Source organism: Rhododendron vialii, chromosome 10a (assembly GCF_030253575.1).
Source record: "Rhododendron vialii isolate Sample 1 chromosome 10a, ASM3025357v1".
Taxonomy (NCBI): domain Eukaryota; kingdom Viridiplantae; phylum Streptophyta; class Magnoliopsida; order Ericales; family Ericaceae; genus Rhododendron; species Rhododendron vialii.
In genome coordinates, this window is record NC_080566.1 from 12,166,179 (window position 1) to 12,188,176 (window position 21,998).

The window sequence follows — 21,998 nt, forward strand, 5'->3', positions numbered from 1 at the left end:
AAATCTTTTCCAACTTCACTTTATCCAAATACTGAAGAGCGTCGCAGTACCATAGCAATTTATTGTGCTTGTTAAGTTTGCCCTACCTTATTTATTTTGATATATATATATTTTGTTTCGTGAACCTTCGTTAATTTTACATCAAGTTAGTCTAGAATATTTATTCTTCTTGACCAAAAAAAAATTGAAAATTGAAAATTTAGTATTATAAAGAACTTTAAAGTGAAGTAAAAAAAAAAAAATTCAAAATAGGAGTAGTTATTTTTGCAACTTTTTTCAAGTTTAAACTCAAGTCGTAATGAGCTCTTAGCTCAGTTGTACGCCTCCCTCAGTGGAGGCATGGTTCAAGCCCCGCGAGGGGCGGTTTCGAGTTCAGGGCCATGAACAGCCTCTGAACCTCCTGTGAACTAACATACTAACACGCCGCTGATGTATACAATCTTGGCAAAAAAAAAAAACTCAAGCCGTCACTCTGTGAATTAAGCAAAAAAATTACGGTGGAAAAACAAGAGGGTTAAAATACTGTGTTCCATACATCAAAACTAGCAAAGCTAATAGACTGCATATGAATGACCAAAAACTACACAATGGAAAACAAGAGGTTAAAATATTGAGTTCCATACACAGAACCTAGCGAATCTCGTAGACTATATACCTGGAGTTTGCGGTTGAGATATGGCAATTGCTTCATTTTGAGCAGAAACAGTTCCCGCAATTCCAACTGCTTCACCTTCACTACGCTGCGACTGGTCTGAATCTTGATCTGGGAAAACTTCCAATTGCAAATCTGGAGCAAAATTATTAACATTTAACCAAGTCAGTTCCCACAGGCTATCTCCGCCAAGGGCACCCCTCTGCACGAGAACCCCCTTGCTCTTCATGACAAGCAAGGTGTTTTTGAGAAGATCGGGGACAAGTTCCTGAAGCTTCTCGCTCTTCTTCCCTCTGACTTTCACCTTCATGTATTTCTCCATACGACTGAGCACCCCCAGCCATAATTTGCAAAACGTGTTTAGTTGCGATAGCTCCTTGACTAGCTGCAAAAACACTTTAGAGAGAAGCTTCAATGCGAAGACTAGGGTCCCTTCCATGTTCCGGTAGTCTTTTTGGGAGTGTCCCTGGGAAATCTCTACCAAATCATCAAGCATTGTGAATATGACCAGTTCAAAACACTGAAACCACAAAGTCTGGGGTACGTTCACTTCATCCACTCCCGTCAAGCATGTTTGCAACGATAAGAGCGCATGGTTCCGAATTTCCTCCCTCTGGTCCAAACAAACTTTTCTTAATCCTTGCACTAGTCTCAGCCACATCTCTCCTATATCCTGCGACATTTTCACAGCCTCTGCTTCTTCTCCCAAAGAATCCTTGGTTTCTTGGGCCCACCGCGCCAAACAAGCAACAGAGCCCGCCATGAGATCGAGCGAGCGCACGGACTGGTCTGCCTGTCCAACACGGGACTCGGCAAACTGCCTCGCTGCATCGGCGCAGAGGACGTAATTGGCTGGTGACAAGTGGGCCCCATCAGCCATCACAAACGACAGGGCATCAAATCCAGCATCGGAAGCATCCGGGTGACGTGCTGTGATGGAGAGCAAGGACGTGATCGTCCGCCACCCTGTCGGCGAACGGATATGAGCGGCGTTTGCTTTCACGAGACGACTGTCATGAAGAAAAAGAAACTATGCAATCAAAAACCCGAAGGTTACAATACTGGGTTCTACACATCAACAAGCAAAGCTAAGAACATCTCCAACATGCTACACAAATGAGATGTGTTGGCTATTTTCGCCAGCATAAGCAAATTTTGTGCCCCAACAGGCTAACCATTGGCATTTACCTATATTTATTTTGACTGGCCAAATATTGCCCGCCATAAGAGGCGAGGAAAATTTTGTTAACCCATCGGAAAGTGCCACATCATTGGCCATCCCCCCAAATATCAGGCATTGGTGCATCTTGTTGTATACTTTAACTATGAAAAATGCCATTTTCAAAACAAAAAAAAAAAAGTATGAAAAATGCCTAGTAGTGTTGAAACGCATAAATAAAAAAGTGGTTGGCCAAAATAAATATTTTTCTCTTTATGTAGTTTGACTGTGCAAATCACCTATTAGTGCTGGAGATGTTCTAATACACCACATATAGAGGATACACTTCACTCCACCAGATAGAATGTGTCAATATTTCCTCTTTTGGATAATGAGTGGCAAAAATAGAGTCAAATTCTTCCTAAAAATAATGAATATTTCAAAAGTTGAAAAGAAAAATTTAAACATCAAACCAGATATAACGCACAGTAAATTTTCATCAAAGGAAAGATGAAATATAGCCCCAGGCAAAGTGTATTAACAAACTTACAAACCTGACTTCCTGTGTGATTTGCAAGCAGTACGTATCAGCAACACGGGGATCCAACTTCTGAACCAGTTGTAGTGACCGCAAGAGTTCATCAGCCAGGTTCTCCTTATAGGGCAGCAGTCGCTGGCAAATCCGGAGGAGACCAAAAACAGCTTTCTCAACTAAGGCAGAAGGCGTCATTGCTGAGTGGACAATGTTAGATATATGCTCATAGACACCCTGCCAGAGAAGCACAATCCTATCCCTGTTGTTTAGGGTAATAGCAATCAACAATTCCAAGCAGAAAACTGCAGTGTCTTCATCCTCAGGAGAACTATTCCCCTTCTGGGGTCGCCCTGCGGCCCAAATAAGGGCCTTTGCAAGCTGTAATAAAGAATCTGCTTGTAAGAACTTACTCTCCGTGAAAATACTGTCGATGTGGCATGTCTGAATGGTCTGAAGTGTGCGTTGATGAGCAGCGAGTTGTTGTTCAGTGGGTTGTGATCTTGGCTCCTCTGTGTCTAGAGATAAGAGCTGACTGAACCGACCCATGAGTCCGGAAGATCTCTTCGGAGTACCTGTGGACAAGGATCGAAATTTCGGTGTGGCATGTTATTTCTGTTAGCTAGCAAAAGGAAACATTCACAAAAAGTAGCCAGAGTACAGTAAATGTCAAAAGAATTTTGGAGTGTATAATCACTCCGTGTAATATTAACCCTTGTCTAAAGTAACTACCAAGTCCCTACCAATGACCTCTATAAAGATCCAACCGACTCCTCAAAAAAAAAATCCTTTTAAAAAGCTTCAAATAGAGTACATATCATTCAGTAAGTTAAGGGCAGAAAAGAGCAATTAGTAAGTTTCAATTACTCAAATCAAATATAAGGCAGGAAAAACAAACACAACAAAGAGAAATTTCAATCATTCCAAAAAAAAAAAAAACTTTTTTCTCAACCTTCTGAGCAACAAATAAGAACGATGGGTGTTAGCCTTTATATATATGGGGTATCCAAATGCTGCAAACACTTAATTCCTGAACAAAGATGGTAAGGCAAGAAGCACTACAATGTCCTAACATCCACTATTGCAGTATATTCAGTAGAATGGTTGAGAACCACCAGAAACACATCATAACACCCTGTTCATATCTCTGGTATCTTACCAACAAAATAAATTTTTTTCCCAAAACAAAAATAAAAGCAACCATTTCAGCAAGCAACTTAAATTTTGTTTGTGGACCATATGTGGAAGCCACATTGTCAAGGACAACTAATCAACTAAAATATACTCCAACCACCAGAATTGGACTTTTGGTTTTTAACCATAAGTTCATAGCATATATATCCCCAACACCAATACCTTCAGTTCAACTTACAAAAATGCAGATTCTATATTTGCACTTTGCATAGTTTGGATACGACACTTAGTAGGAGGACCCATCACAGCACGGCGTCAACAACTGACTCTTTTGCAATTTGCATGCACCGGCTTAATTTCTTGGAGCTTACCACTTAAGGAACTTTGTACTTTTTAAGCTGACTGAAGATATAGGCAAACTTGGACATGACAGTGAAAGCAATGGGAGTAGGATAATCAAAGTGGTTTCCGAGAACAAATCTTCCCCCATAGCTATATTTCGTACGATGACTAAACCAAGAACATGGATGAGGAAAAAACAAAAAAATGAAAGCCCCAAATCCAATAGACAAAAATACTACCATCTCATTCAATTTAGTCAAAAGAATGTTCACACATATCAAACTTATAGAGTACAAAACCACAGAAGTTCCTATCAACACTTCCAATGGTACCACTCTACCCTTCATGAGTCATGACAAATATGATAAACACATGTGTGGAGAAGGACAACTGAAAGTTATTCCTCAAAAGAAGATTTGTTCTTTTCTCTTTGGGAAAAGGAAAATTCAGTAACGTAGCGATTGACTCGCCGTACAGTAGTTCTTTAGCTGATAAAGATTACCTACCACATGTAGTTGTAAGATATTACCAACATAATTTCTTTTCTGTGAGACCATCTTCAATTTAATCAATGAAATATCAAAAAAGACTCGTGCATCAAAATATCACATCTCCATTTCGTCATCCTTATAAGTATCATTTTGTGAAAATTATGAGAGATTTCCTCCATTTCGAAGAATAAACCCACTCTATAGAAGTATTTAGTGAGGTCTTGTTTTCACACCAACCCTCACATTCTAGTTCTACCACTAATGTTGTCACCTCAGCTCTGTAAATGCAATAGGATGAGGGTAGCTGGATGAAATAAAGAAGAATAATCGAAATCAACTTCGATCAGCTCTGAGATCGTACTTATTGATGGGACTTTAGCTATTCACCAGTATACGGAGCAGTACATTACGCTACTATGCTTATCAAAAAGGGCCTAAGAAGTTGTTTGAAAAGGATCAACTTCAGCTTATCATCAAATGGGAGTTTCGACGACAAAGAAAAAGGCTATAAAATTACGCATTCTTGAGCAAAAGAATGCTTCCAAAGAATAGGACTATGCACAAACTTTATAATGAAAATCAAACCTCATAAAAGCATTCCACAAAAATTAATTGATGATAAATAACTGAAACAAAGAAAGCATTTGCACATCCTAGTTTCCCTTCTACATTTTCCTAAATTGTTGGTTGTAGAACCATGGTTGTAAAAGGCACGCCTAGGCACAAGGCTCACTCTTGGCACCTTGGGTGCAGCTGAAACGACTTGAAAAAGTTATGCCCTAGGCGACCAAGGCACCCCCCTTTGAAAAAGGCGCAAGGCGCGGGAATCGTGAGCCTCTTCCAACTAATGTCTTAGCCTAAGGGCTAAATGATCCTCACGCACAAGTACTCCACGTCGATCTCTCATCTCTAATTGAACGATTGAACCAACAATCTCTCTTGACTTTTGTTCCAAATATTGAATTATTGTATTTTATTGAATTTAGCGCTTTAGTTCTTCTCTATGCAAGAAATGTTGACTATTTGACCTTTCGCAGATGATTTTGTTGATCTTTTACATGGTATGCTTTTTAAACTTCATTATCTTGGTGGTTATTATCAAAAAATTAGTGTATGCTAGTTTTGCTACTATTTCTCGCCTAAGTTTGCCTCAGTTAAATAAGGTCCATGCCTCCCGCCTAGACCCCAACAAACCTTTGTGCCTCAGTGCGCCTCTCGCCCTTAAAAAGTATGAGTATAAACTCAACCCTGGAAACGTGGTTATCATTAGGATAAAAATGGTTCATTGGGAACTGCTTATGTAATCAACAAATTGTGGTTACACGGAGAATAGAAGGTAACCAAAGCAGTGACTTTTTTACCACTTGGTTTCATATACTTTCCAATAATGAGTAAATGGTAACTATCTATCATGAAGTAATTGGATGTCAAATCACTGACTTCGTATTCTGCTGGACCCCATAAAGGAACTGATTGAACTACCCTTCAAACAGGGAAAAAACTGTGGAAAATTGGCTACTAGGTGGATTGGCCAAGTGGGTTAGGAAGAAAAAAAGTATTCCAACTCAAGCAGGCAAATGATTTTGTCTCTTCTTGACATGGAGCATATCTTGCTAGAAGGACACCAGCAACAGCCGCAGCGACCAAAAATTGACATGTTACAAATGTGAAATGTTTTGTTGTGGGATACTTAAATTGTGGGGACATCGTCCTCAAACAGAAGAAACTGAAGCGTAAAATTCAAACTAAGCATAAAACCTTTTTCCAATTTGAGGGCACAAACTTTTTAAACTGAAGAGAACCCAATTGAAATAGAACTATAAAGATAAAGCCACACAAAAATAACACAGAGTGTGATGGTTGGATACTTTCTTAGATGTCAGAACGACTCAATGTTTGGGTTCATTTCTTAGCATTTTGACACGCTTCCATGATTCTTCATAGGAGTTTGTGTCAGTAGAAATAAGAACTTAAGATTTTCATTAATGTCTAACTTTGGACTCCTAGGAAACAGGATCTATCTTTTTGGTCATTTATAGAAAAGAAATGAACTTGTGTCCTTACCTGCGGACGGCATGTGAGCTGAAGATAAAGAACTGGCAGCAGGCTTCCCATGTCCAGGCTCAGAAGAAGAGATCTCCAAATCGTCAGCTGCATCACTGGCAACACGAGCGGGAAGAAGACCTAGCTTGTGCAATTTTAAAATGCAATCCAAGATATTTCTCCACCCTGTGCGGATGAAATCTCCGTACCTATTTGCAATATCAAAGATAGCAACAGTTGCTTTCCTGGCTTTTGTGTCGTCTCCAAAGGCCAGAACTGGTTCCTCCACAGAAGATGGGTTTAACAGGGTTGTAAACTTGCAGAGGGACACAACTAGATCGTCCAGAACATCTTCCAAATGGTGGCACGCTGAAATTTTCGCAACAGCCTGGAATCCGTCGATGCAAGTTTGGTATACATCTTCATTCTCCGCGTGATCGAATACCACGGAGATAGCTGCAATGGTGGGACCCGACATAATGGCGAACATGTCATGGTCGAGGTGCGATTTGGAATCAGACATGATGAACGGAGCGGTTTTCTTGGATTTGTGCATTAAATCGATCCAACGGCTTGGGGTCATTTCGGGAAATCCAGCGCCTTGTTCTGGGGTTGTACGAATCTCATTTTTGCAGATTGAGTGGTACAACTCTGTCAGAAAATCTCTAGGAAGGTCATTTCCACCGTTAATATGGCGGTTATTCCGGATGAAATCTTCCTCAGTCATCTTTTTCTTCACTTGTACATTGTGCTGATCTGTGTTGAGCATTATTAATGAATAGGACAAAAGAAGAGCAGCATCCTTGTTAGCAAGAATTTGTGGTGATTGCTCATAGTATCTCTCTGAGAATGCCTCCAGTACCCTTTGTATCTTTTGCGACTCTCCCGGAAGTCGGAACGTTTCCAAAAACAGCCGCAACGCGGTATCCAGATTCATGTCTTGGAAATCAAAAGTCCCAGCGAATTCGTGAAGAACTTGAACACAAAATTCGTCATGATTTCCTAGAAAATCGCCAACAAGATTCTTGTCCAACCCGGCAGTATACCTAAAAAAGCAGGCGACACTTTGGGGATCGAGTTTTTCAGGCAAGAGATGTGTCCCCTGAAGAAACTCTAGTCCCTTTTTAGGGTCCCTATTGAAGTGATCTGCTCCAATCATTAACCGTCTTTTGATGAATTTCCTCCTTCGCACAAAAGGAACCCAATAGTCGTGATCGCTATAATTATCACACTTAACCATCCAAAAGGGTGTATACTCCTCAAGATTCACAGAGGCCCGTTCCGTAGTGTCCAATCCATTGCTTATCCTCTCAGCCATTCCCTGAATTACAGCAATAAGGCCATCTAAAGCCAGAATATGCATTGAAGATAAAGGGCAGTTCACCGGAAATGCACTCTTCGACAACAAATTAGCTAGCTCTTCAAAAATATTACTGCATGTTATGTCGCAATCCAAGTTAGCATACATCTCGACCATAAATGTTTTCTGCCGGCAGAAATCCACAAGAGCCTCCATTGCAGCCTCCTGCTGCTGGTATGAAGCCCCATATCGGCTTTGAGCAAGCCTCAAAATCACACAAGAAAAGAAAGCCTCCAGCTGTAATTTGAGTTCCGTGCGCAAATTATGATACAGATTGAGAACAATGCTACACACCATTGAAAGTATAAGTGGACTCATTGACAAGCCAAATTGCATCAGGTTACGGAATAGTTCATCCTGTACCAAAGTTAATAATCTGGGGTGTTGGCAAAAAGATGGGCCACCTATTTCAATAGCTGAATTAATTAAACCCAAAGCAAAAAGTGGCACATCCTCATCGAAAGCTAAACTGTTTGATCTGGGACCCGTTCCCATATGCTCAATAACATTCAACAATGAGCACAAGAAATGAAATATCTCAACCATGCAGGGGACCCCATACGGCTCAGTCATTAAATGTGAATCAAATGGAACAGCATCCTTTCCATTAACAGATCGGACTGCAGTTCCATCCATCCCACCATAAACGAGACCACTCTGATCACTAGAAGCCAAACTTGCTAAGGACTGCTCCCTATCATATTCTGAAGTACCATTTCCATTCTCCAATTGCTTACCCCCAAAATTGTAATCGTTATCAATAGCACCAAACTGCACAAGAAAAAAATGGCTTCATGTAGATCCAGAAAGCAGAAAAACAACTTAGCCTGCAGAATCTGCAGTTTTGACATTTTAGTAAATCAATTTGAAATGAAACAGGTACTATTTACAACACCCAATACACGGTGTCCATCCTAACACACAACTATATCTGTGTACTCTGCACTTTACCCACACAGATGTACAAGAAGGTAGACGTGTACATAATTAAGGAGAAGCCTGCCTCCAAGCCCATGAAAATGCACCACCTGACACTACTGATAGAGGAGATATCAAAGTTCTAGAACAGATGATGATTTTGTGTCTTTGTAACAAATGATAATTTCATCGTTCTGGACCATGACACATTTAGGACTTCGAAGGGACCTTCAGGTTTCTCATAATCCCTATTTTCAACTGCCACTACCATATACCAAGTGCCAACAAAAGACCCTCTCTAGTGACAAAAATCAGAGGAAATGACAATAGGAAAATATCAAAAAAGAAAAAAAAACGAGCAAAATAGCCAAAAAGTGTCCAAAATTTTGAAGAGGCATCAAAATTTCAATACCAACAAACTAAGCAGATATATTATATAGCTCAATTTTTTTTTTGATAAGTAAGAGATAATATTAATAAGGTATTAAGAGAATGCCGCCCGTATACAAAAAAAAAGGCCACAAGAAAAAAAGGCCCTATGCACTCATATTGGAATGGAAAAGCTCAAACCAATCTAGAAATTGGTCAACAGAAGGATAACAATCTCTCTTGTCCCAACTATACAAGCTATGCGACAAAAACCTTTTAATTCTAAACAAAGGCTTTTTGACCCCCTCAAAACATCTTGAATTTCTTTCACGCCAAATAATCCACATCACGCATAACGAAACCATGGCCCAAACTCTCTTCCTTTGCTTTCCCACTCTAGCACCTTTCCAAGCAATCAAGAGTTCCATAACATTCCTTGACGTTACCCACTGTAATCCAAAATAAGATAACCCCAAAATCCAAAGCTCCCAAGCCACCAGACAATGAATAAGGAGGTGATCGATCGTCTCCGCATCCCTTTTGCACATACAACACCAATTCACAATAATTCTCCACCTACGGATCAAATTGTCAATTGTAAGAATGTTTCTTTAAGCCGCACACCAAACAAAAAAAACTCACCTTTAACGGTGCCGAGGTTTTCCAAATTGCCTGCCAAGGAAGGGAAGGAGTACCCCACCCACAAAGTGAATGATAGTAGGATTTGACGTGAAAAGTTCCAGAGGCAGAAAGATTCCACCACATCACATCTCCTTCTCCAATCGCTCAACTACCATACACTCTCGATAACAAGATCAACAAATCTTCCTCCTCCTCTTCCCGTACCTCCTACCGTAAACAGATGTCCCAAACAATAACCCCTTCAAGAAAATGGAGATAATCATGGACATTTGCGTCCCTATAGCTCAACTTTTGCACTAGTAACAAGACAACGCTATCCATTTCAAACATTTATGCACTCTACTATAGGAGGTTCTACAGAGTCCAACCAAGAAAGGCATGGGAGTCTTGGGGCATTGCTTGGGCTGAGTTAAGAAGTGCCTTGTGTTCTTCCGTGCATCTCTATGGTGGGTAGATTATTTTTTCCCTAAACCTCAAAAGATTCCATTTTCTCGTTGTGAAGCGAAGTCCCACGTCCTCTGGGTACCAAAGTAATACTAAATATATAAGCGTAAGGGCACCCTCACTTCAATAACTAGCTTTTGGGGTTGAATTCTACCGAAGACTGTGTAACTCCTATTAGAGCTAGGTACCAGAAATGGGTAGGCTTTGTGTGCGTGGCTTGCACGAGGTAGGTGTTGCGAGTGAGCACATTGCTCGTGAGGAAGGGTGTGAAGCGAAGTCCCACATTGTCTGGGTACTAAAATAACATGAATTATATAAGCATGAGGGCACCCTCACTTCAATAGCTAGCTTTTGGAGTTGAATTCTACACAACAGTGTAACACTCGTAACCATGAGCCAATGCCCATTTAGATGAATCACAATGTCATTGGCATTCCAAGGTACAATAGTTAATGTCCTAAACAACCTTATGTGGTGGTCCGCGATATTGGCCAAGCAATCCAAACTAAAAGTTGAAAACTACATAGATACAATCACCTTGTTAGGTTCAACTCTCATCTCGTCTCATTTTTCTCTCTACACGTTTCTCAATACATTTTTCTCTCTATCTCTCCACTCATTACATAAAAAATAACTTTCAAAAAGTTGAACCAAACAAGGTGAATATCTCAAGTGAACTAAATGACATCAATCAATGGCCATCAGAAATCCCCAATATATACCAAACCTCTAACGTAAATGTAACTGTGGATTTCACGATGTTGAATCAAAGGGGGCAATAAGAATCATAATATACATATAAAATTTATTTTGCTGATAAAAAAAAAAGAATCATTAGATATCTTAAACCATAGCTTTCTAGGACATAATCTTTACCATGCCGTAGATTCACCACATTAGAACTCTAACCAACAGAAACACACTATTTGTCTTAAAAATGCAGGTTCATAGCCATAATTTAGAAGGCATAGAGAAAATGAACCAAATACACATCGTCTAACCGAAAAAGAAATAAAAAATACAGACCTATTAAAGTTATGACGCCGTAAACAAGTTCTGAATGTAGAATTGCAAACTATTCCACGTGCTGCAAGTTGCCACAGCAGTGGATGGAAGAAAGCGAATGACTGCAGGGTCTTCACATCATTACAGTCGACAGATTACAAGGTTGATATCGAGAGAGAGAGAGAGAGAGAGAGAGAGAGAGAGAGAGAGAGAGATGGAAAGGAGACAAGCGGGCGGGATATCCAATTTTGGGGAAATCATCTTAGTCATACATTGACTCTTTTTTCTTGTAAGCACTAAAGTTTTAATGAAAAGGTCTTGCTAACCTCTGCCTAGTAGGCGACGGACAATAAGCAAACAATGCCAAACAAGTTCATATTTCATACATATCTCACGGATATTAATACACTTTTCTCAGATATCGATGCACCTTGTACATATTACACACTGCCATTAGGGCTGAGGTTTGCATTTTCCTTACTGAAAAGGCATCAAGGGGATGCTGCCCATGTGCAAAGAAAGTAAGAAAAAGAAGAAAAGGTCAAGATATAAAAGGACCTATACGCCCCTCTACACCCCAAAAATATCTAACATGGCAAAGAATTGACTCAAAGTAGGGTTAGATTTCCTCAACTCCCAACTAATAAAGGTAGAAATCAAAATAGTCTTAATCTTGAACAACGGCCTCTCCTCCCCATCAAAATATCTACGATTCCCCATCAAGCCCGATCATGATCCATAGCTTTTGTCTTCTTCTAGCCACTATCGCCCCATACAATTCTTGAATAAGTTCCACCACTGTCGAAAGGAAAACCCACAACATGCCCAATGAAACAAGAACTGTCAACCAATCCGTGCAAATCAGTGGATCAAGAAAAGAAGCCCTGATAATGTAAGCCATTTCAGTGGTTATCTTATTTTATCATTTGCAATATCTTTTGTAAAGCCTATCACTTGTATGTTTATCTTTTGTAAAGCTTATCACTTGTAACTGTATTTGTATTTGTATATAAATACCTAAGGAATAGAACACTCTATGCAACAGAGTGCATTCTTCAATTCTATCGTATTGTTCTTTTGACTAGAACTGTATTCCAAAGCTGGCGAATGGACAATGAATAAACAAATGCGCCACTGACTCTTCATCTATCAAGCACATGCAACACTGATTCACCATATCCAACACCGTATAGTCGTATACGATTATCTACAGAATGACAAGCACAACAATAGGATCTTGATCCCAGCCTTTCACAGAATGACAAGCAAAAATTCTACAAAACTCGTCATGTTTTATTATATACATAATTCTAGACGCTATACAAGAGAACACCTCTCAATCTCCCATGAACCTTGAGCACAAATTGAAGTCCAAAATGATTTGATAGCCTCTTGAGTCCCAACATACAAAACTCAGTGTTCTAAAAATCGGAATTAATCTGCAATTAATGTCTGGGGGGGGGTGTCTATTTGACTAGATCCTACTAATTGCTATGCGCCTATTAATCGCTGATTACTAATTGCTATGGGCCGATTAATCGCCAATTACTAGGCCTCGAAGCTCGAAGGTGGCTGACCGGCCGACTAGCGCCTAGCGACTTTTAAAACATTAACAAAAATTGTGTTTGTTTTTATCATTTGTTCATTTTCTTTTTTTCCTTTTCGGGTTCAGGATGGTTTTGACCATCAAGAATCTAGAGGGCTTTTGATCTTGTCACAATTTCTATGACCAGTTTGAAACCCTACTTTCTTAACAAGCAAAAAGTTTACGGGCAAAAGTTGTAATGTAACAATATCTACCAGTTTCCTCCCAAGCGGTAATACCATTCGTGCTTCCACTTAGAGACCAGTAGACGATCAGGATCAGTACACTGGTTACATGCTACATACAAGTGATAATATTAATGAGCTTCCAAATCTGAGGCTCAATTTTAAAAGACCGTTAAGTTATCGCTAGTGAAACGAAGAAGCCCAGACGAAAGAAAGAAAATGATAAAGATGAAAATTATTTATCATGATGTTCTTCATTTGTATTTATTCATGGATTTACACCATGTCAATAATGAGATTGTAATCATGTGCAAGAAAAAAATGGTGGAAAAGGAGATGCCTCATACCTCCTGTTTCATAGAAATGGTTCCTTTAACCAAAGAGCCTTCTGTGTCATCAACATCTTGTAAATGTGCAAAAATACACCTAACAAGTTCATGCATAGTGTGGCGAGCTATCCGTTGTAGCAACTCGCCTTTTGTTCCTGCTTGATGGACTACGCGGAAACAAGTATTCACAATGGTGCAAACATGCTGATTACTCAGCATAACTGATGCTTTACTTTTCATGCAAGCCAGAAGAACCTGAAGTATCTTCATAAGGACTACTTCTTCTGACGCAGGATCCGTCACCTCAAACCTGCAGCTGGTCACAGCATCAACTACCAAATGCATAGCATCATCAACATTGGCAGTATTTAGATCAAGAACATCAAGAGTTAAAATCTTGTGAACGGAAGACAAAGCAACACTGGTTATTGGTGCACCAGTTTCATCAGATCGAACTACATCCAAAAAGGGCTGGAGATAAACAGCAGGATTGACGGTATGCCATGGATGCTGCCATGAAAAAACTTGCTTCCGTAATGCCTTCAAAGACTGGATGAGAGAGTGCTCTAGTTGGTCATCGCCAGACACATAACGACCTCCCCATCTCACATTCCTCCTCATAACAGCCAACACAGAACCTATTTCGGAGTTGATCATACATGCTAAAGCTGCTTTTGAAGAAGTAGACTCAGTTTCTTCTGGTTCCTCTTCAATTGCCTTTATTCCAGGTTGTAGCTTTAGACGCCCCATATTGAAATGTGTCAACAAAGAGCTCAAATTAAATCCCTCATAAGCAACAGCTGTTTACCAAACTGGAACTTGGCAAAGCATACACCCTTCACTGCCTACATAAACCCCAAGAAGACGTACTAAGAACATTGTGTACAAAGAACAATCCCATAAATCTGCAGAAAGCAACAAGGGGCAATTCAAACACTTCTCAAACAAAACTTAACTACACCGGATAATCCGATTACTTGCACAGGATCACTGAAAGTTACAACAGCTAAATGTTAAGCTTTCCTCATAGCAGCAACTGCTTTGAGCAAAACAGATCAACACCAGATTCTACCAAGAGTTTCACAATAAGATCAATTAGACATGAGAGCAATGGTAACTTAAGATCACAACATAAGCAAAATATCAAAACCAAGGAAACATCTATAACTTCTTTTCTTGAGATAGATGATCCGATATTGGCATAAAAAAATATCCCATTAACAACGGCGATCTCAATTCTACAAAGAAAAAGAAGAAGAATTGGACCTGAATATTTACCAAAAACAAAATGGAATATTTTGTTAGACCCACCTGACCCGGTAGAAAAACCGTGTAGAAATCATTGAACCAGATGCGGTCTACCCCAATCCAAGGTCATTTCTCCTAGGCATGTTCGGATGTATACGACTATCTTGTTCATACGTGCAAATCAAAGATACAGTGCTAGGGCTGGAAACCCAATCTTGGAGACGGCCAAGCTTTGGGCTGCCAATACTTGCGAAACAGACTCCAACTCCAAGCTTTACTAATTACACAGTATTCAAACTACCTGTGTTCCCACACGACAACGTCACTAAGTAACAAGACAAATACATATCCTTTGGTTCATTCCTAAATGAGAGTTATGGGGACTCGTAGCTCTACTTGTGCTTTTGAGAGGCAACAACAATTCTATGATATTGACCTCTATCACATCTTCATATATGAATAAGCAGAAAAAATTTACACCCATGTACAGATATCCACATTCCGCTGAAACAAATACCTAAATATTTAGCTGGGCTTTTTTTGTTGCAATATTAACTGTGAGTGTAACAGAGAGAAGATAGTAGGGCAGAAAATAGTTGGCAGAAATCCGTCAAGCCAAGGGGAGAGAAACAGAGAACTCCCTCTAAGCTAAAGAAAGGAAGAGTGGGGGACCAACCAAACAAGCCCTAAAAGCAAATACCCAAGTATAAACTCTTGAACAAAGAAATGGAACAGAATCCAAATGCAGTTCCGGTGTTCTTAATTGATTCAATGGAAATGTTACACATGAATTTGGAATCCCACCAAAGGAAGGAAATGGAATACAAGTACAGAAAAATGACTACAATTCAACGGAAATGTTACTCTCTCTCTCTCTCTCTCTCTCTCTCTCTCTCTCTCTCTCTAACTAACTAATCAGTCCTCTTACTATTGACTAACAACCAAATACCAATGACACCCATTAAACGAAAAATCACAGCACAGATTAAAATCCACAGATTGATCGTCACTTTGTGGTTGAGAGAGGTTACTGTAGACAAAATGTAGCTAAAATTATGGAGGAACTGAATTGGGAAACCCTAGTATTGTGCAGTAAAGAAGTTTCCAACTAACCAGATTAGAGGTCAAGATGTGCATACCTTGGGTTGGCAAGAGTCGGAGTGGATGCAACGCCCCGTCGATCGCAGATCAAGGAAGAGAGAGAGAGAGAGAGCGTGCACGTAAAGGATAGTCGGGTCGGGTCTAGTTGTGTAAATCACATTAAGGCTCTGTTCCAAAAACTTACTTACAAAATAAACAGTTTGTTTCATATTTTTTAATTTAAAAATAAAGTAAATAAAAAATAATGTTTTAATTTTTTTCATCATATAAAAGATCTTATCGAGATTTTTAAAATAAGATTTATATTGCATATTTTTAAATTTCAATAAGTCCATAATTTTTGAGCTTGAAATTATCATCATTAAAATAAGGATTTTTTTTTTGGTTTCGGAACGGAACGCAAGACCTCTTGTAATTTTGAAAAAATAATACTAAAACCTCCTTCAATTTTAAAAAACTCTTGGTACAGATTATACGTTCTTCACATTTGATGTCACGTTCCTTTAATTTTTAACAGCAAATTGGTCTACAGTCCATTTTGGACCAGCCCATTTGGATTCTAGCCCAGCTTCTTTTACCTTGCTGGACTTGGTCCATTACATTGTTTAATTTGAAGTCTAAGGTCCTTGAATTTACTATTTTAGCCTTTTGTATTTTAAAACTGGGGCCAATTTACATTCCAATCGCCCGCTGTTTTTCAAATGGCGCGTTGAACGCTAGGGCTGGCGATCGTCTCTCTCTCTCTCTGGATCTCTCTCTCGATCTCTTTCTCGTTCTCTCTGGATCTCTCTCTGGATCTCTCTCTCTTGATCTCTATCAGGTATGTCTCTCTCTCTCTCTCTCTCTCTCTCTCTCTCTCGTTGTTGATTTTTTTGCAAGTTATGGTTTACTTTTGAGTTCATGCGATTTTGACTCTGTTTTGAGTTTGTGCGATTTGTAATTGTACTATTTTTTGGAGTTTTGCAAGCTGTCATTGTTCGTTAATGCTGTTTGTTGATTTACTGGCACAATGATCATTTGTGCATTGGCATAATTGTATCTGTTAGTCTTTCTGTGTATCTGTCATGTTGTTTTTTGTTCGTATGCTGTATTTGTATCTGTATCTATCAGCGTGATTTTGTTGGCATGTTTGTATCTGTTAGTCTCTCTGTGTTTCTGCATGTTTATTTTCTGTATCTGTCAGCATGTTCATGTATCTGTGTCCCTTTGTCTTTCTGTTTTGTTTGGTATATGCGTTTATATTTGTCCTGTTATACCTTTGTTTTCTATTTGTTTTTGCAGAGTAGGATTACTCTATTTCAATGGCTTCTTCGGTTATATTGATGTGCAAATATGGTGAAGTTACTCTAGTTGTCATGGCTACAAGAGGTTTTGGTTTCAATGATCTGGTGGAAAGCATTCATAAAAAGTGGCAGAATTTGGGTAGTTTTGAGCTTTTTTATGTTGTCGCTGACCATCATAATTGCAGTCTGGACAATGATGAAGACTTTTGTAACATGATTGCATTAGCTGCTGCGTTTGGTGTGACTTGTGTTGATGTATCTGTTGGGGTTATTTCTTCTTCTACCATTGAATGCGGTAAAAGTTTGGGTGAATGTGTTTGGAGTTTTGAATATGGTGAGTGTAGTACTTTTCAAGGAGAGGAAGAAGATCCGCTTGATAAATTTTGTCCTCATCATGAGACAGTGCGTCTTTCAGCCGATTGGGTTAATTTGCTTAAGTGTGTTGGTCAAGAGTTCAGAGATGGTGTAGATGATTTTAAGGCTTGTTTGTCCAAATATGCCGTTGAAATTGGTTTCAAGTATAAATATCTGAAAAATGACAGATCAAGAGTAACGGCCGAGTGCTGTAAGAAGCTGGATGGTTGTACATGGTTTATTCACGCAACTTTAGAAAGATCGAATAATTTTTTTGTTATTAGGGAGTTTCACAAAGAGCACAACTGTATTGGTACGTTTTTTAGTTCAAAAAATCCTCGGATGACCTCAAAAATTATTGCCAAAGAAATTGTTGAGGAGGTTCGTTCGAAGCCATCTTATACACCGATAGAGTGTTTGAAACATTTTGAGGGGCGCTATGGTTGTTTGATTGGTTATTACCATGCATGGTTAGCAGTTGAGAAAGCAAATAAGGAGCTATTTGGTGATTTTCAATTATCTTTTGACAAACTCCGCTGGTATGCTGAGGAATTAAAGGAGAAAAACCCGGGGACTGTTATGGATGTGGAATATTGCAATGAGACTAATCGGTTTACAAGGTTTTTCCTGGCGTTTGATGCATGCATTAAAGGCTTCAACTATTGTCGTCCTATTTTGGCTGTTGATGGTACCTTTTTGAATGGGAGATACAAATGAACGCTTCTCTCAGCTATAGGAAAGGATGCCGATCAAGGTTAGTTACTATTTTTTGTTGCTTGTTGTATCTGTTAGTCTCTTGGTATCTCTGTCAGCATGTTCGTGTATCTGTTGACATGTTGGTTTTATTGGTATATCTGTGTATCTGTTTCTTTGTTTTGGTATATCTGTTGTTGATGCAGTTGATAATGTATTTTGTTGTTTGCTTTTGTTGAAGAATTAGGTTTTGTTGGTATATCTGTCTCTTTGTTTTGGTATATCTGTTGTTCAAACAGTTGATAATCTTTTTTTTGTTGTTGCTTGTTTTATCTCTTAGTCTCTTGGTATCTCTGTCAGCATGTTCGTGTATCTTTTGTTGATTTTGTTGTATCTCTTAGTCTTTTGACATATTGGTTTTGTTGATATATCTGTGTATCTGTCTTTTTGTTTGGTATATCTGTTGTTGATATTGTTTTTTGTTGTTGCCTTTTGTTGGAGTAGGATTATTTCCTCTTGCTATCGGTGTTGTTGACTCTGAGACAGAGGCAAATTGGCAATGGTTTTTGGAGAAGCTGTCGACAGTTATTACGTGTTCTCGGCCTCTTACGTTCTTTACGGATCGTCACTCTGGTCTTGTAAAGTACGTGCCTACAGTTTTCCCAACTGGTTATCATTCCTACTGCTTGCAGCATTTGAAGGGAAACCTTAGGGATAAGCTTTCAGGTCGACTCTCGAATGGGTTTAGGGAGAAAGTAGTCAATCTTTTCAATGATTGCGCACATGCTCCTACTGTGATAACTTTTGCCAAGGCTCTTGAAGAGCTATGTACTGTTGGTGGAGCGAGTGCAAAGAATTTTGTTGAGTCATTTCCGCTTGAGAGATGGGCAAACGTGTACTTTGAAGGTAGACGATATGGTGAAATGACTTCAAATGCAGCTGAGTCATTTAACAACCAGATTCTTAAATTCCGTCATTTGCCAATATGTGAGTTGGTTGATAAGGTAAGGGTGTTAATCATGGAGCAGATGTGTAACAGGAGACTATTATCAAACAAGTGGAGCAGCTATGTTTGTCCTGTAATGGAGAAAAAGTTGATTGACCGTTTCAATAAAGGTCGAACTTGGCATGTGGCAGCAGCAAACGATGATATTTTTGAGGTTTTTTCTCAGCCAACTGTTGTGGTTGATCTTAAGAAGAGGACATGCACGTGCTGTCGTTGGCAACTTCATCTTTTTCCATGTGTGCATGCTGTTACAGTTATTCAAAAGACAGAAAAGCAAATGTACGATTATATTGATCCCTATTATACCATCGAGGCTTTCCAATTGTCGTATGAAGGTACTATAAACCCGGTCCCCACTCTTGGAGCTCCGGTGATCACGAAAGAATCTGCCATCATTCTTCCTCCTAAAACGAGGAGGCCACGTGGGAGGCCAAAAGTTGGGAGAATCCGATCAAGGGGTGAGAAAGTAAGGCAAATGTTGTGCGGGAGGTGTGGGAAGTTAGGCAAACACAACAGAAGGACTTGCAAAGAGGCCGTTGATTGATGATTCTTTAATTGCTATTCTTACGTTTTATAGATATACTTTGTAATTGACTTTCATTTGGATATAAATTGAGGTGGTTCATTTACTGCAGTCATTTTGTGTATCTAATTGAATGTTGGTATAACCGTATCTGTTTTAAAAAGGTATATTGGTATATGTGTATCTTTTTTATGTTGGTGTATCTGTTTGTCTTTATGTTGGTATATTGGTGTATCTATATGTGTATGTCGGTATATCTGTTGGTGGTATGTCTGTATCTGTTGCTGCGTTAGTGTATCTGAAAGATTTCCCTCAAACCATACATATGATTTTCATCATTGTCCAGAATGCACTTTGTAATTGACTTTCATTTGGGTATATCTGTTGGTGGTATGTCTTGCTTGGATGCCTAGTGAGAATAATTGTACAAATGAAAAACGAGAGATATAAATCTACTTCAGTAAAGATCATAACCATTGTGGTCCAATTGTTTGGACAACAAAAAATATGTACAACCATTGGTATGGAAAATTCCAATTGTTTGGAGCCGAGTATATGCCTAAATTGCCAATCCATGCATTAGCTGCTTGCTTTTCCATTCTTCTGTTGACCATGTTCTGGGCTTGTCATTACATGTACAGACTAATTCTACTTCATAACCCTTGTCGTCCGGTTTGAGGATAACAGTTTACCACCGGACACCAAAAAAATATGTACAACCCTTGGTATGGACAAAAAAACTTTAATTCTTGAGCAAAAGTATATTCCTAATCTGCCATTTCTTGCATTAGCTGGTTGCTTTTCCATTCTTCTATTGACCATGTTCTGGGCTTGTCATTCAAGAATATATGGACCAATTCAGCTCTGAATTTTTTCAGATTTTCCACAGTGAGATACGTTGGGACGGGCTTCTGTTCTTCAAGTTGTTTAATGATATAGCACACAATTATTCCACAATCAACCCTGTAGAATTCATAGAAAGCAGGTCGAAGAAGAGAAGAGTTTAGAAACACGACGACGGTGACAGATACAGGGACAGATACACCAACATAAAAATAACAAAAGCTTACGATCCAGGTTGTTGCTGAGGTGCATCATCAATGGAGCTTATTGGAGCACTGAGTGTGTTGGTTGGAAACAGTGTTGGTTTAGGTGTAAAAATGAGTTCAAAGCTTGGTGGTTTACTAAGAGTCAACTTCCTCATTTGCTCTTCCACGTACTCTTTCTACAATTTGTAAAAAACAGCAAATTTTTTTTACTGTTATGATTGAGGGATGGACTACCAAATTAAAGGTAAAGTTATGTACCACAATGGAGGCATCTGTCAAGTAAGGATCCTTCTTTTTCTTGGGCTTTGTCAAAGAATTGTAGTGCATCCATTGTTGCTTGGAAGTATCGTAGACCAGAAGAGTCCAATGGTCAGGAGCTTTTACTTTTCTGCCTCCCATTGAATTCATCGGGAATATGAGATATTTGTAGAATGCAACACCATTTATGTCGATAACTTTGTCCAGTTCTTTCAGCTTTTCGTTGATTAAGTTTGTTCTTGCATCAGCTTTTTCTTTGATTAGTGTCTGTCAAAAAAGAATGTATTTCACATATTATCAGATATTGGGATAACATATATCTGTTCTCAGTTGACAAAGATGGAATACTAAACAGTTTGCATACCCAACAGGTGGATGTAATGTAGAAGCAGTTCCCCTGTGTTTTTGCTGTCTTTTCTTCTTGTCTTTCCAAAATGTAAGTGAGCCCATCAATGCACTGCAATAGTTATGTCTTGATGTTAAAATTGAAGTTGATAAAAAATAGATGTACCCATAGACCTACATGGTTCCAAAGTACTAAACATATGTACCAAATATGCTTAAAACAGATATACCAAGTGTACTAACAGATACGTTGTTCCAAACAGACCTGTATTGTTCCAAACTACAAAAACTACCAAATAGATGTACCAAACATGCTTAAAAACAGATATACCAAGTGTACTAACAGATACAAACCTATATTGTTGCAAACTACAAAAACTATCAAACAGATGTACCAAACATGCTTAAAAGAGATATACCAAGTGTACTAAAAGATACAGATATACTAACAGACCAGCATTGCTTCAAACTACAACAATCGAACTGATTTACCAACATGCAGATATACAAAACCAACTTAGAAACCAGCCGATATACAAACGTATTAACAGACACACTCACATAAAATCAGATACAAGTAAAAATAGTTTCTTTGGTGTTACCGTGTTTCCAATATCACCCTCGTTCAACAGATTCAGGACGTCTTCGATTGTAACTGTATCATTGCTGACTGGGTTGTGCCAGACGAAAGATCTGCGATTGCCAGAAGAAAAGATGTATTAAATGGAATGAAATTTGTGAATTTTACTCGATACAAATCTAGCTTTGCTGATTTCACTTACTTTTTGTCTTCTTTCTCAAATTCATAAATTGTATCTAGTAGATCCATATCTTCCTCCGAAATGTAATTGAACAGCTTTGTCATTTCAAATGCAGAATTGCTTTTCTTTCTTTCCTTCTGGTTCCTATTATAGTAGATGAACCCTTCCTCCATCTTCACTGTTCTGT

At 38.9% G+C, this 21,998-nt stretch overlaps 3 protein-coding genes across 5 annotated transcripts; 1 reads left to right on the top strand and 2 right to left on the bottom strand.

Moving 5' to 3' along the window:
• Positions 1-456: 456 nt before the first annotated feature.
• On the bottom strand, positions 457-15,677 carry LOC131302414 (ARF guanine-nucleotide exchange factor GNOM). Of its 3 annotated transcripts, none has more exons than XM_058329024.1 (5): positions 15,578-15,677; positions 13,209-14,035; positions 6,375-8,484; positions 2,366-2,918; positions 457-1,662 (listed from the first exon to the last, which is right to left on the bottom strand). In XM_058329024.1, the coding sequence occupies exons 2-5, from the start codon at positions 13,938-13,940 to the stop codon at positions 648-650; spliced, it is 4,410 nt and encodes a 1,469-aa protein (XP_058185007.1). In that variant the 5' UTR covers positions 13,941-14,035; positions 15,578-15,677; the 3' UTR covers positions 457-647. The 3 variants fall into 3 exon arrangements, with proteins under 3 accessions (XP_058185007.1, XP_058185008.1, XP_058185009.1); XM_058329025.1 differs by having other exon boundaries at positions 13,209-14,095; positions 15,578-15,658; XM_058329026.1 differs by lacking the exon at positions 15,578-15,677 and adding an exon at positions 14,502-15,328.
• A 1,484-nt stretch (positions 15,678-17,161) lies between these two features.
• Positions 17,162-19,504, top strand: LOC131304066 (uncharacterized). The gene is made up of 2 exons (XM_058331165.1): positions 17,162-17,930; positions 18,374-19,504. The coding sequence occupies exon 2, from the start codon at positions 18,793-18,795 to the stop codon at positions 19,417-19,419; it is 627 nt and encodes a 208-aa protein (XP_058187148.1). The 5' UTR covers positions 17,162-17,930; positions 18,374-18,792; the 3' UTR covers positions 19,420-19,504.
• Positions 19,505-19,970: 466 nt separating this feature from the next.
• LOC131304376 (uncharacterized) lies at positions 19,971-21,998 on the bottom strand. Its single transcript, XM_058331600.1, has 6 exons — positions 21,833-21,998; positions 21,653-21,743; positions 21,070-21,162; positions 20,706-20,972; positions 20,469-20,623; positions 19,971-20,361 (listed from the first exon to the last, which is right to left on the bottom strand). The coding sequence occupies exons 1-6, from the start codon at positions 21,982-21,984 to the stop codon at positions 20,166-20,168; spliced, it is 954 nt and encodes a 317-aa protein (XP_058187583.1). The 5' UTR covers positions 21,985-21,998; the 3' UTR covers positions 19,971-20,165.